Source organism: Astyanax mexicanus, chromosome 9 (genome assembly GCF_023375975.1).
Source record: "Astyanax mexicanus isolate ESR-SI-001 chromosome 9, AstMex3_surface, whole genome shotgun sequence".
Lineage (NCBI taxonomy): Eukaryota > Metazoa > Chordata > Actinopteri > Characiformes > Acestrorhamphidae > Astyanax > Astyanax mexicanus.
This window is the reverse complement of record NC_064416.1, coordinates 25,892,154-25,908,564: the sequence shown is the minus strand read 5'-3', so window position 1 is coordinate 25,908,564 and position 16,411 is coordinate 25,892,154. Positions and strand designations below refer to the sequence as shown.

Genomic DNA, 16,411 nt, shown 5'->3' with positions numbered 1-16,411 from the left:
ATGTATTTGGGCTCAAGTATAACAGTTTATGGTACATAGCAAGCTGGCCCTTTTTCTTACCAGGCGAGAGTTCCTCTTGGATTCTTTCATTTGGCGATTCAGGCTGTCCAGCTCCATCTGATGGACCTGCAGGTAAGATCTAGAAACCCAAACAAATATATTAAACAGTCTGCACATCAGCTAATCAACAACAAGTTTAAAACAGTAGATTTTTGGTGGCTTCCAGTATGAAGTGCCTAAACTCAACACTTGTTGAGAAATTATGCCAAAACAGCAGATTTTCTGATCAAAAGCTGAATGTGGACAGGAATAATTTTACCTGGGAAGCTGGGGTCAAGTAGTTATTAATAAACATCCTCAGTGATTAGTCATGTCTGACTAAATCCCTCCCATCTCAGTCATATATGCTAAGATTTTTTATCCTGTGTGTCTCAGTTATATATTTTCCTGACATATTGTAGTAAAAATACACTACCCCAAATTGTGAAAGTGAAAAACTAATCCTGTCTGAATATGGATTAGGCCAACAACTAAACCTGGGCATTAAATTAAGGGTTTAATTGGTTCCTTCAACACTGGCACTGTTGACTTGCTATTTACTATTAGGGCTAAAATATCGTATTGTATCATAAATTGTATGCTAAAAAAGAAGATGCATCCTCTGTAGATGCTTCTAAAGATAAATTCTATATCAGTGCTAGATCTGCTGAGCTAGAATGAGCTCTTTACAATATTTATTGCAACCATAAAATTCAACACTCCAACTGAGAGGATGATTATGAACACAGGGCCAGCTCGTAGTTCTGTACAGCTTTCTGCACATGTGCAGGCATGATAATATACTGCCACTGCTGTGTGCTTTAACGGCTTTTTATTGTACAGTAGGCACTTTTCACGCTTGAGAGCATTAATGGAAAATCGAGTTAGAGATCCTGTAAGTGTGGGAACATGTATTGTGAAGAGAAGTGTGTGTGTGTGTGTGTGTGTGTGTGTGTGCAGACTCACTGGAGTCCTCTCTTTAGGGCCTCGTAGACTTCATCCAGCCTCTCAGGCTGGGGCACCTTTGGAGGTGGAGATTTGGTGGAGAGTGTGAACATCCTGCTTCCTCTGGAGGGAGTCTTTCTTGTAGCCGCTGGAGTTCTGAACACAGAGAGGCTCCTGAAACACACATGCACAAGCATACACACAGTCTTAAAGGAGAACAGGTAGACTGATAGATTGATTCTTCATTGATCCTGAAGGAAATTGCAGAATTTTAGTAGCAATACAAATAGTTACACAAAAATGTTTACACTGATCAAGTATAACATTATAACCACCTTCTTGTTTCACCACACATTATATAATTTTCATCTCCACTGCGTATACAGCACTACTGATGTATTTTGACTTTGTGATATAAAAAAATAACTTCAGTCTATTTTGTGAAAAACAGTAACTTACCAAGACCATGATTGGTATAAAAAAATACAAATGTAACAAAATAAATAATTTAACAAAGAAAATGGAATATAGCAGAAAAATCCTCCAAAATACTAAATTGCAAATTATGTAGTGCATCCATATAAACTGCAAATATATATAGTTATACAAAAATACTTTTAAAGTAGCTCCAATGTAACTGAATATCATTTTTAAGTATATTGATGATATTATCAGTGCTTAAAAAAACAGTGACCCAACAGATTTAGAAAAAAAATTCTATACTCAGTATGGGAGAGTATTTAAATGATAGTTTTAAAGATCTTTCACTAGGGATACATTTTAACTTTGTGATATTATATTTCTGCCACATCACCCCGCCCTAGTATTAACAGAACATGATGTGTTGTGATTCAGCACAGTTCAGACAGTAGGAGATGAGAATTGATTTATATATAAGGTAATCAGATCTATTCTGACTCACAGAAGCCTTCCCTTTATCAAACAAATTCCTCCAATTATTCTCTTGTTCTCTCCAATTACTCTCATTAGGGTGAGAGAGAGAGTGAGAGAGAAAGAGAGTGAGAGAGCAAGATGTGCGATCATGAGCAGCTTACATCTGAAATGAAACCTAAATCAATACCACTTCTCAGAACAGAAGATCAATATGAAACGTGACCACAGCTTCTATGGGTATAATGACAGATACTTCAATAACAATTAGACTGAGATGATTACTAGTCTGCCCTGACAGGAATATCTCAATATCTGCTTCAGAAGATTTTGTTCAGAATGTAAATCAATACTAAAATCTGTGAGGGCTAGATCTGTATATACGTATCTGTATGTGGGAACCCATATCAACTTACTAAGTTCACAGCATTTAAAGAATCATTTACAGTAACTACTGCATGATAAGTCTGAAGATTAATACCTAAACAATATGCTGAGAGTTTAAATTAAGAAGTTAATATGTGATTACTAATCATGAACACTAATACTCATCAAGCCTTTAGCTGATGAATCAGCTAATGTGTATCTAGTGTCAGAGGTTTCAGGTGAAGAAGTAAGTGTAAGAGTAAACCAAATTAAAAACAGGAATTTGCTGGCTGTTTTAAAGGTCCTTTCACTGTTTTCTTTACACACTGTATCACAGATTCAGGGCAGAATGTGTCTTTACAAGGAGCACTCAATGTAGCCATTATTTCAACTTTGTATGTATGTTATTGGCACCAAAAGATTAATTTTCCTGAATAAATAATAATAATAATAATAATAATAAAATAAGTTGCAAGTATAAATAGCACATGAAAAAACTGATATGCTCTCTTTTTTACTGCATATTATAACATTATAATAACACACATAACACTGGACTTTCTAACATTCACCTGTTAGACAGCATTATATTATATAAATATTTTATAATATTTAATCTATGACTTTTTACATGCAAGAATTTTATATATATAAAAAAAAGCTTGGAGAAAGCTGGTTCTCTAGAGTTTACTGAAGTCACGCCTTGCTCATAAGTAATTCATAAATCGTTAAGGGATGACAACTATTATCTCAAACAGATAATAGTTTCCATTAAATGCACAGCATGTCCAGTGTTCGATCACCTTAATTAGTTAACTATGTCACTGAGAACACAGTATGACTTTAAAAATATCATTAATTCACTGGCATTATTTTTGATGTGATCATTATGACTCAGCAATTACTATTCAAAAGCATCAGTAATGCCAGTAATGAGTAGAATTTGAAGAAGGATGCAATAAGGGAACACACAAAGGATTTCTCCATCTTCATCACTCTCTCGCACAGTAAAACACATTTTTCTCCACATACTGTCAGGTTCTGAGAGGCCAATTTCTTGGGCGGTCAATAGGATTCCAGGCTTTCCCAGCCTAAGGGGAGGAAACGTATGATCTACAGGATGTCCTGTCAGGTGTGACCTCTCAACAGAAAAGCAGCAGACAGTTAAAAGTTACACTGTACTGCCTGTGTTTGTGTATTATAGGGGTAAAACAGAAATTACTAGGTGTGTAACCATTCATAATCTGTATTCAGTTCAATACAGTGAAGACTTGATTTAGCCATTATAGCTTTTGTATAAAACACATTGCATTTTTACATCATATTTTGAGACAGTGGAGTTTCTTTTTTTTTTTTTAAACAGAATCCACTCAGGCTGTTTTTAGCATATCAATGGTATTTGGCAAAAAAAAAAATCTCCATTTTTTTACACTACTTTCTGACACACTGTAAATCTGGCAGTTGTTCTAAACAATGGGGCAAAATCATATGAATGCATGGACTTATATAAATGCTTTCTACATTGACATAAGCAATAGACAAATGCAGTGCTTTATGAACATGGAACAGCTAAATATCACTAGTATCATGTCCTGAGACTTCGGACCAATCTACCACATCTCCTCACTCTCAGGATGCTGAATGTTGGATTTGTGTGTGTCCGAAACTATTAAGGCTTTAAGAGTGAACTAACCTGTAGTGTTTATCGTAGGAGTTGACTCCAGCAAATGACTGACTCCTAGTGATTGGCCTGGAGAGGACTCGGCGCGTCGGCCGGACGGACAGGGACATGGTGGACGCTGATCTGGAGGGACTCCCTGTAAACAAACAGAACATAAGACATTTAGAGAGCACAAAGTACAGTGGGCAAAACAATTATTGTGCTATATATTGATTAGTAATGGACCAAAATTTAAGTTTTGGTTGAGAGCTTGCTATCGTGTGCTACTTTATCGAAGCACGCTGCCCTAGAGAATATTTATATGCCAAGCTTCTTAAATAAACCAGCAGATAGAAAATTTCCACAGGCTAAAACATCATATCGGAGAAAGCTCTCAGCAGAAATATAAAAGCTATTTAGATATTGAAAACGACATAATATAATATCAAGGTAAATATAAGATAGTATTAATAATAACAGTAAGTTTTGCTTGCAAACTTCAATAAAATAAGCATTGGAACTTCAGCATTCTACCACACGCTTAATATTTTTGATCAAACAGAAACTTTAAACAAAATTCTGAAATATGCTTTTGCTTCAGTGGATCATAGGCCCCCCAATGGTGATGTAACTGGGGAAAAAAGCCATTAAGAACAAAATGGGCTCTGCTCAACATCAAAGCATTTTATAAGGACTCAGAGAGTTGGACAGAATGTTATGCAAGATACACATCTATTGCCTTTCTCTTTTTTATCCTTTCATCTATATATTTCTGCTCCCACCACTTGGCTCAAAAGTAGGAGAGAAATCCGCACAAACTGCTGTGGAAAAAAACGTCTGTCACTTTAAAAACTTCCCAAAAGTCCATTAAGCCCTTCTGTCTTGGTTTGTGACGTAGACCTATGGCGTATGTTTATATAAACGACTTGGAGCGTTATGTGAGTCAGATGTTTCCAAAGTACATTCTTTACCCTGACAGTTTCAAACCAGAGATCCTCTACCTCAAAGCTTAGGTGTAAACATCTGTAAACATCTGTAAACTGCTTGACAACACTCCAATATAGGTTTCTGCACTGTTGCTAAGCAAGCACTCCCAGTGGTTCCTTCCCACCCTCATCCTAGACCTCTGGAGACAAGTTGCTAGAGAGAGAAAGAGAACAGTGAGTTTATGGCTTCCACCCTGGAAACAATGCCCCACAAGGAGCTCAGGAAGGCAGTGCAGACCCATTCAGATTTTAGACTGGGGAACATCCTGGACACCACCCTTAAAAAAGTTGTGCTTTAAGGGCTGAATGCTGAATAATAAGATAGAAGGAATCAGCAGACTCACAACCACAGAGCGTGTCCACTCTTTTCCATCAGAGATAAACGGTCACAATTTTCCTGGTTGACTTCACGATTTCACTTTGTATCTGATCAGTGACTCAGGAGACGTCTCGGAATACTCTCATCAAAGTCACACACACTGATCTCCAGAAACAATGCACTTTCACATGAGAGGGAATACTCGATCAGAGACGACCAGAGCCAGGACAGGAACCACACCTAGACAGAATTACTCCGCCCACAACACAGCAAAGACAATGAAAGTCCAAGAGATCCTGAGGTGACCATGTTTATCAGGCTACGCTTCAGAATTCAATGTTATTAGGCTGTCACTGTGGTTTTACAGGTTTTAACTACAACCCAAATCTAAAATCTTATTATGTTCACATTCCAGTTTGGAAGGACGTGAATCAGATTTATTGCTTTAAGGTGAAACAGATCAGATTTTTACAAAGCCGTGTGCACCATGAATGTGAATGATCAGCTTAGATTTCATGCCTCTTTTTCCCTGTTTGCATGCGCTTACTGCTGTGGTTAATAGAGGCCAAAGCCCATTTATTAAATGTGTTTAATTACTAGCCATATCCTTACAACAACACTGGGTACTTACATCGGTATGAACAATTTTGGGCACCCTTGATCATTTTCATGATTTTCCTTTAAAAATCACTGGTTGTTCAGATCAGCAATTTCAGTTAAATATATCTTATAGCAGACAAACACAGTGGTATTTGAGAAGTAAAATAAAGTTTATAGGATATACAGAAAGTGTACTGTAATTGAGTGTACCAGAGGAAAACTTTTTCATTTTTTTCTGAACTCACACACTGTTAAAAAAAAAAAAAAAAATCCAACTTGAAATTTTGAATAACAATCAAGTTGATTGAGCAGAAAGAGTAACACTGCTAAGGTAAATGTATTGTGCTTCATAAGTCTGCTGAAATGAAAATGTTAAGTGCTCTATAAATCTTTAATAAATGAAGCACACAGGCATGCACATTTTAGACTAGCAGAGCACATATTTATGCCAAATCAGTTTCATGCCAGAACACAGAATACTTTAGACTAGACTAGATTAAAGGTGTAGAAGTTCAGATAAGCCCAATTCAGAGACACATACATAGGTGTAAATACCTGATAAGAGCAAATAAAAAAATCAGTGCCATATAGCATAGCCCCTGTTTGTCAAAAAAAATATATCACTCGAGCACACTTTCCTTTCCTCCTCTTGTCTGTGGCACAAAGCTTCAACTGTGACTCTGCCACTTCCAGTGCCATGGCCTTGAATGACATCACTCCGCACTACTGCTGGAGCAGCCAAGGGGAACTTGGACACGGATGGAGATTTTGTTCAAGGCATACTAATGTACTTATGCTCTTCTTATTGCTCGATGAGGACACTTTTGCCAGAAACTGCTTAAGAGGCACATCATAGCAATTATGGTAATGTAAAGTGGCTGAAACACTGGGATTTTTCAGTGGAGCAGTGAGTCAGCGTTATTTTTCACCCCTGATGCCGTTTCGTGTTGTGTTTTTTATTTGGTCACCTTGGTTTAGTCTGTCAAGTGTTAGCTGGAGTGTGTGGGTCAACAGAGATGGGCAGTTTCACAGAGACACAGATGCATCGCTAGCCTGAGGAAGGAAGCCAGGGTTTATTTTAAACCCGTGGGAGTGGCAGCAGGAAACTATGCAAGCCAAGCTACTAACACTTCATAAAGCCCTTCAACATGGCTGCCCCACAACTTCAGACCACAATGAGTCCCTGAAGAACACCTATGACTGCATGGCTGAAAACTGTGGTCCGTATGATGGTTACAACTCACTTAGACAGGATCAATAAAAGGCAGGGTAAACTCAATGATCTGATCTGTTAACTAGGGTAGGTTCATAAACTAGCAAGTCCAAGTTCTTTATAATATCTTTATATGCATCGTGGTTGTCCCTTTGAGACTATTTTGAAACCACTTAGTTTGACTCTTTATTTACAAATTAAGTACAAATGTCCAAATTCGATACAGTCAATCAGAATCGGGCCCAACTCAGATATATTTTATGTAGGTAATGGCTATTTTAAGCTCAACACAGTGTGAGATTCTTTGTTTTTACCACTGCCATGTCAAAAAAAGTAATAAGACAGGAACTACTGTTGTGTCCGAAGACTTTAGCCATTCCCTATTAATGCTAAAGAACATTGCACTGAATTGTGTGACGTGCGCATGGGACCTTCAGCCCTTAATGTGGATGTGATTTCTGTGGATGTGAGCCAGACCCCACTGATCATTACCACCCACTGCACTGTCCACTGTGGGTGATAATGCCTGCAATGACATATTCCCCGTACGTGTGACACTGTGAAGAATTAAACGTTAAAAAACCTCACAATTTCGGAAATGGAACATTCCGTCCATCTGGCACCCTGAACTCTGAACAGCATTCAACCTGACTCACAAAGTAACACCTCACAACTTATACACTGGTGAGCATTCCCCAGCTATGTTGGGACCAATTCACATACTACAGTCTCTAGACTTTTGCCATGCCAGAGGCCATGTGTAAAATAGTTATTTTACATTGTTAGCTGGAAAAAAACAAAAACATCAGTTATTTATATAATAAATATTTTTTCATAATACTGATATGAAACAAAGATAAATTATCAGGGAGATCAGTCAGACAGTAAAAAATGATGATTTTACATCTTCATTAATCAGCAGCTAAATTAAATGGCTTTATATTTAAATATAAACAAAAATCTGATCAGATAAGTATTGGCCGATACTCAGCATTTAGGTATTTGGATGGACTTGAGTGGTTATTCCTACCATTAGGGATACGCAAAAAACAAACGTACAAACAATGTAAATACAAAAATGTGAAAGCAGATACTACAGTCAACCTTAATAGATGAGTGAAAACAATATTAGAAAATCCAGTAAACAAACATTTTCTAAATACAAAAAGCATTTAAATGAATTAAAATAAAACAGTAAAGGCCTTTATTTTGGTAAATTGCATTTAATGTTGTTTCCTCTATCTTAATGACCCATGTGGATGCCCTGAGAGTGTCTAGCTGAGACAGAAAAGAAAGAGCCGAGAGCCCGTCTTCCTCAGATCTTCCCCCAGAGAGGCAAGGCTCCAGTTTGTCGCAAAGGAAAAAAAAACAGCTTTAAAGCTTGACTTCATTCCTCATTCTGAGCAACAAGTACTTCTGCTCCTCAGGCAAAACTCACACACATTTGCATCAACTGCCTGCTAGAGAATAACTAAAGCAGAAGGGTAAAGAGGGTCTGTGTGGAGTGTGAAATATTTTAAGAAGGGCTGGATGATATGGCCAAAATGTACATAACTATATTTTTTAAAATGTTGCTCAATATAATATAATTCTGATATTGATATATACAAAACAATAGCAACAAAAAACTGACACGAATCCCAACAATGGGTGTCTTTGTCTGAATTTTTGAAAAATGTGTGTAAATTTATGTTATGCTTCCTGTAACGAATAGAAATCAGTGAAAAATTCACAAATCAATGAATTTACATATTATAAGATTTACAATATTCAGAATAAATAGGGTGGAGAAATATTAAGTACTTAAAAAAAGATTTGTCAATGTGCACTGTCCCTATTAAACTAATAAATGAATCTAAAAAGAATCTATTCAAATAAGGCTGTTATTTTTTGTTTGATTAAATTAAAAGGCACATTTAGATTCTGAGCACTGCTGTGGCTACATACAGAGAAGCTACAAAAACAAAATCTGCTAACCCGGGTCAGGCCTGCAGGAGAGGAAACAGTTTGAGCCTGAAGGAAAAAGCTGTTTTTTCACTTCACGCAGGATATTCTACCCTCTGACACAGACAAGCCAAGAAAACAACATCTGCAGCTGACCAGTGACCCACATCAATTTCCCCTTCTTCCTCACATAAGCCATTTCACACACTGCTCTGCACAGTCACCACAAAGAATGGGTGACAAACTCTAAACTAATGCTGACTATGACAATAGATGAGATCTAAACGTTTATTTAAATAAGGTTATCTGCCACTGAAGACAATCATCAACAGGCTGATCTCACTCCATGCATGATAAAGGACCACTTAAGTCCAGCTTGAGTTTGCTGATCAAACACACCGAAATCAATTAAAATCAACTAATGACAATATTAAGGGTGTATTCACAATAAAACTGAACTGTACCAGCTCTCCAGTGCTGTAGCTGGGCGTTATCAGGATGATGATATTTTGATGTTATCATGTCACAATATTGCATTGGGATGAACCAATGCTAACCTTCTCTTCCAGTACAAGTAGTCAAGTGTCCGACAACTGAGTACTGATATCAGTACTGAAACAGTACCAAAACCAGAAAAAGTCTGAAAAACAGTAAAAACACAACGACACAGAGACTGTTGGGTAGAGGTGATCTCGTTTCACTTCCAAACAAACTCTGGAGCAGTTTGTTCATTTGAGAACGTGATCTGACCTCGATGTGACCCCAACCTGATTAGATATACTCCACAGAGTATGAGTTTAAGTTTAACATCAGGTTTACCAGCTATATTGCCAAGATTCCATCAGTTTTAAACAAATGTCATCTTTGTCATTGTTTCATGCTGCTTCATGTTAAAATGACTCAGAATACTACCCTACTTCAGAAGACAAGTATTGAATGTAGTACTGTATTTTCTTTTTTGCCATCGTCCCAGATGGGTCTGACAAATGCAAACAGAACATTTTCACATGGTTTGTTATGAAGCATACCAAAGGAAACTAACCATAATGTGAGCAAATGTCCCAAAAAGGGTTACCAGGCTTCAATGAGTGACTTTTGCCTTGTTTTCTTTTAATTCTCTACTTTTAAACATGTAAATCTGGGTTTTACATCCTGTTGGGCTGTGTATTGGCAAGAGTGTGCAGATATGATATATATTACAATATAGGACTTCAGATGTAATATATTACAATACATTGTGATACTGCAAGAAAGGCAATTGTTTGTAATTGTAATTGTTTTAATCAAATTTTTGAAAAGAAAAAAAAAACACAGCCTGCCATCAACCTAAAGATATAAACTAATAAATAAAAATGAACACAGTATTGCCAAAAAATAGTGCAATATTATAAGATAAATATTTTTCTTACAATTCTAAAATATTTTTGCAGTCATTTAATTAGGCACTTTCAGATCACTCAACAAACATGTGACACCACCCCACAACACAAACTTTTTCACAGTATTGCTTCTTTGTTGTAGATATCGATGCAATTTAAGGTGCCAGTATCAGCCATCAGATACAGTATCAGTGCACCATACATTGAACATACATGAACATACATTCCATTTCACACCACATAAGTATCTCCACCCATTCAGACACACACACACACACACACACACACACACACACACACCTTCATCTGGATCCTCGTCCTCTTGTTCATCCCCATGTAAACAAGGCACATGCAAGCGACACATTACTTGTCCTGACTGCAGTCTGTCTGATGCTCCAGCCTCGCTCTCTCTCTGTCCTCCCAACCCTAAAAAAGCCCTGGAAGCTTCCATGAGGGGAAAAAATAAGCCTCAACTACCAAAGCTCAGACTACCCGGCCTTACCCTGTTGGGAGCAGTGCATTTCATACCTGTCTGAGAAGGAGAACAACTCTGAGATCAGCCACCACAGACGCCACTGGTTATGGTGCAATTAGACAATTCCACTGCAAATCCATGGCCTTCCACTGGCTTCTGTGATAATCGAGGCTGGCCCGGGCCAGCAGGTTCAGAAGCCCGTGGATCAGGGTGTTTATTTTGTTTAGGCTGCCTGGCCTTGTTCCAGGACAATTCCAGAACAACAAAGTGGACGAGGGGCCACCCACAATCCCTCACAAAATGACTGAAACAGGATTCAAGCTGTCAACCAGGCCTAACCCAAACACCACCAGCTGATTCCACTGCAATGCTGCAGTTTCTTGATGTAATAGCTAATCTATGAACAAATACCTTTAATCCACATTAGCAGTGCTCATATTAGCACACACCTGCAGGCCTGCCAATGATTCATATTATTAAGAGCAGTGAATCATCTTCAAACAGCTGTAAAACTATGTAACTAAACATGGGACATACAGTTTAAAGCTCATGATCTAATCTGAAAACCTTAAAGCTGATGTCAACACTGATGTAAAAATAGTAGCCTATTTACATACTGTGACATTATGAATTGATATATAAAGCTCTTACACATGTACAGTAACTATTTCCTTGTGTGTATATCCTTATGGACAGTACCACAACTGAAATTCCAAACCGTGTTCATTCATGTTTTTGTTGTATGCAAACATTTGGGTGTTCATTTTGGTCATACACTACAGTTTAGTGAGCGCACAAAAAAGCACCTTTCTTATACTTCTTATATTACTACACTGATTGCTTGTAAGAATGTTGTCAGATTGATGAGTTGACTTTCTTGGTGTTGTGCTGAATTCTCCTCCTTTTGAGAGCATGCATCACATGCAGAAGAATGAGAGAATAACCAATTAACTTTTTTTTTTATTTCAGTTTATAAATAAGGGTTAATCTACAGGGGAGTCAGATCTTAGCACAACACAAACATGGCCGCTGGCCCGAATTCAATCATTTTTATCCGCAAAATTAAGAGATGCAACAGCTTTGGTAGTCTATGTTGACGAAAATAAAACTGTTTAAACTATTTAAGTAAATGCAGTGACATAGCACATAGGAAGCAGTTTCTGCTGGACTGGGTGGAGTTTTGCTTGTCAAATATGTCTAGAAGACCTCATCATTAAGCCTAATAATACACAAAAAACAGATTTTTTTGGTCAAATAGGGAAAACAGATCTCCACATCATGGGGGTTTCCTCAATAGCACAATCATATTTAAACTTTTTAATAAAATTTTAATATGAATGCAGCCTAAAATACCTGTACAGACCTGAGAGAAATCTCTGCAGCTTATAGTCTTTTTTCACAGCATTTTCACTCTCCCTTCAAGCTTTACTCCATGCTGTTTCTCTGGATAATCTCTCTCCCAGCGTTTCCTCATCCATAAGCAACGTTTGACAGATACTAAAATAAATCCCAGTAGGAGGACAGCAGCTTGGATGAACCCAAATAAAACTCCAGTTCAGCTGGAGACACTAGAAGACACTATGCTTTCTTAAATAATTATTTTTCCTTACATTCATTAACTCTAAATGGAAATGAACATAACTACCTTTTTCCAGATTCTCCAGTTGCAGAAAGATGAATCTAGAGGAGTCTGCCACATCAGGGCAAAATATTAGATATCATAATGAGCAGCAAGTCATCAGTTATGAGAATGACAGAATGTAGTAGGTAATATGAATCATGCGGTAGGCCATTACTCCTGCCACTGATTTATTTCAGTGCAGAGTAAAATTCAGGCACACGTTAGTCACTAGAATATCTTTAGCACCAGCAATAAAAATAAAGACTAGAGACAAATAAAGCTTCTGTCAGGCTCAGATTAGTCACTTCAACTATAATTATTTGCTCTGTTTGTGTCCTACTAACCTCAAGGCTTAAGCACCCCAGAAAGCAAGAAAAGGCAAAGGCCCAACAGCTTAGCAGACATGTTTTGAACCCACAACCCAACATAAAACCAAACATGAAACTCCCAACATATTTGTGCAATCTGCTCTCACGTTGTAACAGTTGCTATGGTTCTCACTCTTTCAGAAATTTGCTCTACAAGGTTCCCAAGATTAGTTTAGAACTGGGCAGAAAAAAAGCTTTCTCCTATTTTGCACCATGGTTTTGGAATAACCTTCAAAACAAATTACAGCTTAATGAGTTGGTTTCCTTAAGTGATTTTAAAACCTTGGTGAAGAGTTCTGTGATGGAAACTAGGGTTGTCACGATTCTCTAAATCCTTGATTCGATTTTATTTCCGATTTTAGGGCTACGATTCGATTCGGTTCTCGATTTTCTTTTTTCTTTTTTTTACTGGCCTATGCCAGTTTTGGATTAGTCTATGGTCATTCATTGGTTTGATTAATCAAATTTACAATATCTTATTTCAAAAGGTGTGCTTGATATAAGTGATGCAAAGTGATACTAGTGATCTGTAATAATATATATCAAATTTTAATAATTTAATTAAGATATATTTGTAATGCCATCTAGTGGCTTTTTTTGGTAGCAGCAGTGTGCACATAACAAAATAAATAATAAAAAAAATACAGGAACAGTTAATAGAACAATTAGAGTCTTAACAAACTGAACTCTATCCTACAGTTAAACATGGAAAATAAGACTTTAAGACTTTTTCAGTCCCTGAGAATGGCACGTTTTTTTCTTTAACAAAGATATATTATTAATTTTATCTGAGAGAAAGATGCTCCTTAAGGTACCAAAACTATTAACATATTTGAGGCTAGACAAAACAACTGTTATTTTTATATTTTCAAGTTTTTCTTTAAGAAGATGAGAATGTCCACATTCTCTGGAGAAAGGGCTGCTCTTTGAGCTACAGTGTGCTCTTTGAGCTACAGTGATTTGAGTAGCGCGCTGCGCCATTTGAGTAGCGCGCTGCGGCATTTGCGTAGTGAGCTGCGGCATTTGCGTAGTGAGCTGCGACATTTGCGTAGTGAGCTGCAGCATTTGCGTAGCACGCTGCGGCATTTGCGTAGCACGCTGCGGCATTTGCGTAGCGCGCTGCGCCATTTGCGTAGCGCGCTGCGGCATTTGCGTAGCGCGCTGCGCCATTTGCGTAGCGCGCTGCGCCATTTGCGTAGCGCGCTGCGCCATTTGTGGGAGGGGTCGTCGACTCTCTTTTTGACTTCGATGCTCGAGACCATGACATAATTTCGATCGATTTGGATGAAATATCGAAATTGTGACACCCCTAATGGAAACATGCAATTGCTACTCTTAAATGTATTTTCTGTCTGTTTTGTATTTACACGTTGATTTATGCTTGTTCCAATTGTTTTTTTTTTTATGGAAACACTTTGTCATTTTCTGTAACTGGAAATCTTGCCATCTTGGCAAGGTCTCCAACGAAAAAGAGATTTTGATCTCAAGGGACTTTCTGTTTAAATGAAGGTTAAAATAAAAAATAAAAAACATTGGTCAATACGCCAGCAATGTCACAATGTCAAACTATACAGAAAATAAGTAATGATATCATTCTTACAACATGATGTATGTTACATAGTTGTAATATTGTGACATAATGCTGGCTAAAATAGAAAGTCATTTTCTAGTTTAAATGACTTTTGTTTCAATTAAAGATAAACTGATGTACAAAGTATGCTTTAGAAACTTTTGCTTTAATAGCAATGAATACTTGTCTCTTGGCTTTTGTTCCTATGCAACATGGAAGTTCATAAAAGTATAAAAACAATGTATATAATTCATACAAGATCTCAATCACTGCTCCACCTTTACCAAACACCTACCACAGCATCCCATCTGCAAAGTGCAATTCACTGCATTAATTTCTCTTGTTCTTACACATTTAAAAAAAAAATATTGAAGAGCTTGAGGACCTAATTCTTTTAGAAACACTAAATAATTAATGCAGGAAAGGAAAGTGTTTTTTTGTACACAAATTGGATCTTCAATAAAATATTTGATAAAATATTAAAGTACTTATAGGGGGTTTACCCAGTGTGGGTGGGTATTCTTCCATCAAGGCAAGGCAAGCTGAAGCAAGACTAGACAACAGACCAACAAGCAAACAGACATTTTAGCCATTCAGACTTTCTACTTCCACATTCCACTCATATCTCTGATAAGCTGAGAGTTGTGGCCACTGCACAAATCATATCAATGCATAGAACAGCACTGAGCACCCAGACCAGAGAAAGCCAGGAACAATAGGCACAATCTGGTCCTAAAAACAACAGTATAAAGATCCAGGCTGCTCCTGAAACAACAATGAAGTATCGCTGTCAGTCTACTGATCTCCCAGCAGCTAACAGATCTTTACATCCCACTCACTCAGCTGCACCAGTAACCTCAATTCCAACACCATCAAAATAAACCTGCTAGTTTGTAGGCCAAGCAACAGATGAGAGAGAAAGAAAGAGAACACCAATGCTATACCCAGTACAGGACACACACAGAAAGTTCTGAATTGGATGCAAGACAAAATTGAGCAGAAGCATTTAAACACTCAAATCAATGTAGAACCATTTTAATCTACAAGCTTTTGTCAGAGATGTTCTTCTTGTTTTATGACTACTTATATACACCTTAAGCAATGTCTTTCACTAAAAGCTTCAGACTCAGAGCCGAATTTCACCTTTGGCTTTGTTGGCTCCAGCACTTCAGCAGAGTCTTGATACCAGATGAGCAGTGCTCTTTTTTGATGCAAAAAATAGAAATAGAAAAGGAAGAGAGAGCACAGTTTATCACAAGTGCACAGTAGTGCAACAAAAAGCAACCTCTGCATTTAACAAGTGTGGCAGTGAATTCGCACTCACGCTAGTGATAAGGCAGTGCAAGCACACACTCTGTTAGCATGCACTGCACCCCCAACCCATAATGTAACTTTGTATTTGACTAATAATCCTAGTTTTATTTATCCAAGTTTGCAAACATGCCCACATTTGCACTGTATATATCAAGTCATTTACAATAATAATGCCTTTGTATTCCACAAGAGAAAAACAAGAGAACAACTTTACATTACAAAATCATCTAGGGGTGTGCCATGTTGTACGCAATAATAATCAACATGTTTAACATTGTTAATTAACAATATTTCAGGATATTTTTGTGATATTATTTTAGGGCCATATGGGCCATCAGCAAAAGGAAAATTCACACTGTTCTCATTTCCCATTAAATATCTACTATATACTACTATACTATTCTTATGCAGCATTTTTTATATCTGTAGCAGCAGATATCTAAAAGCGCTAGACGTTTCTGCTTAACATAAATTTTAAAAAGTTATTATTTTGTTGACCATGCATCAGATTTTTCTCTGATGTGTCTGGTGTTTGTTTCTTTAGTTTAGAATGCAAAATGCTAGCACTGGTAATAAACACTAGACAGGTTGTTAAATCTCAAAATCCACAATGTCGCTCAACCTGCTCAAAATACAGACAAATGGATATCATGTAGAATGTTGAATATAGTCAATAAAAACTAAAGATTCTCTGCAAAGCTATTTACGGCTATTTAGAGTA

At 37.2% G+C, this 16,411-nt stretch overlaps 1 protein-coding gene across 4 annotated transcripts in view; it reads right to left on the bottom strand.

Moving 5' to 3' along the window:
• Positions 1–16,411, bottom strand: part of ripor1 (RHO family interacting cell polarization regulator 1) — a 96,413-nt gene that overhangs the window by 22,815 nt on the left and 57,187 nt on the right. For all 4 annotated transcript variants that reach the window (XM_015607589.3, XM_022679713.2, XM_015607588.3 and 1 more), the window contains 3 exons: positions 3,935–4,058; positions 1,006–1,158; positions 61–139 (listed from right to left, as the gene is read on the bottom strand). In XM_015607589.3, the coding sequence (XP_015463075.3) occupies positions 61–139; positions 1,006–1,158; positions 3,935–4,032 (330 nt within the window). In that variant the 5' untranslated portion in view covers positions 4,033–4,058. The remainder of the gene's footprint in view (positions 1–60; positions 140–1,005; positions 1,159–3,934; positions 4,059–16,411) is intronic.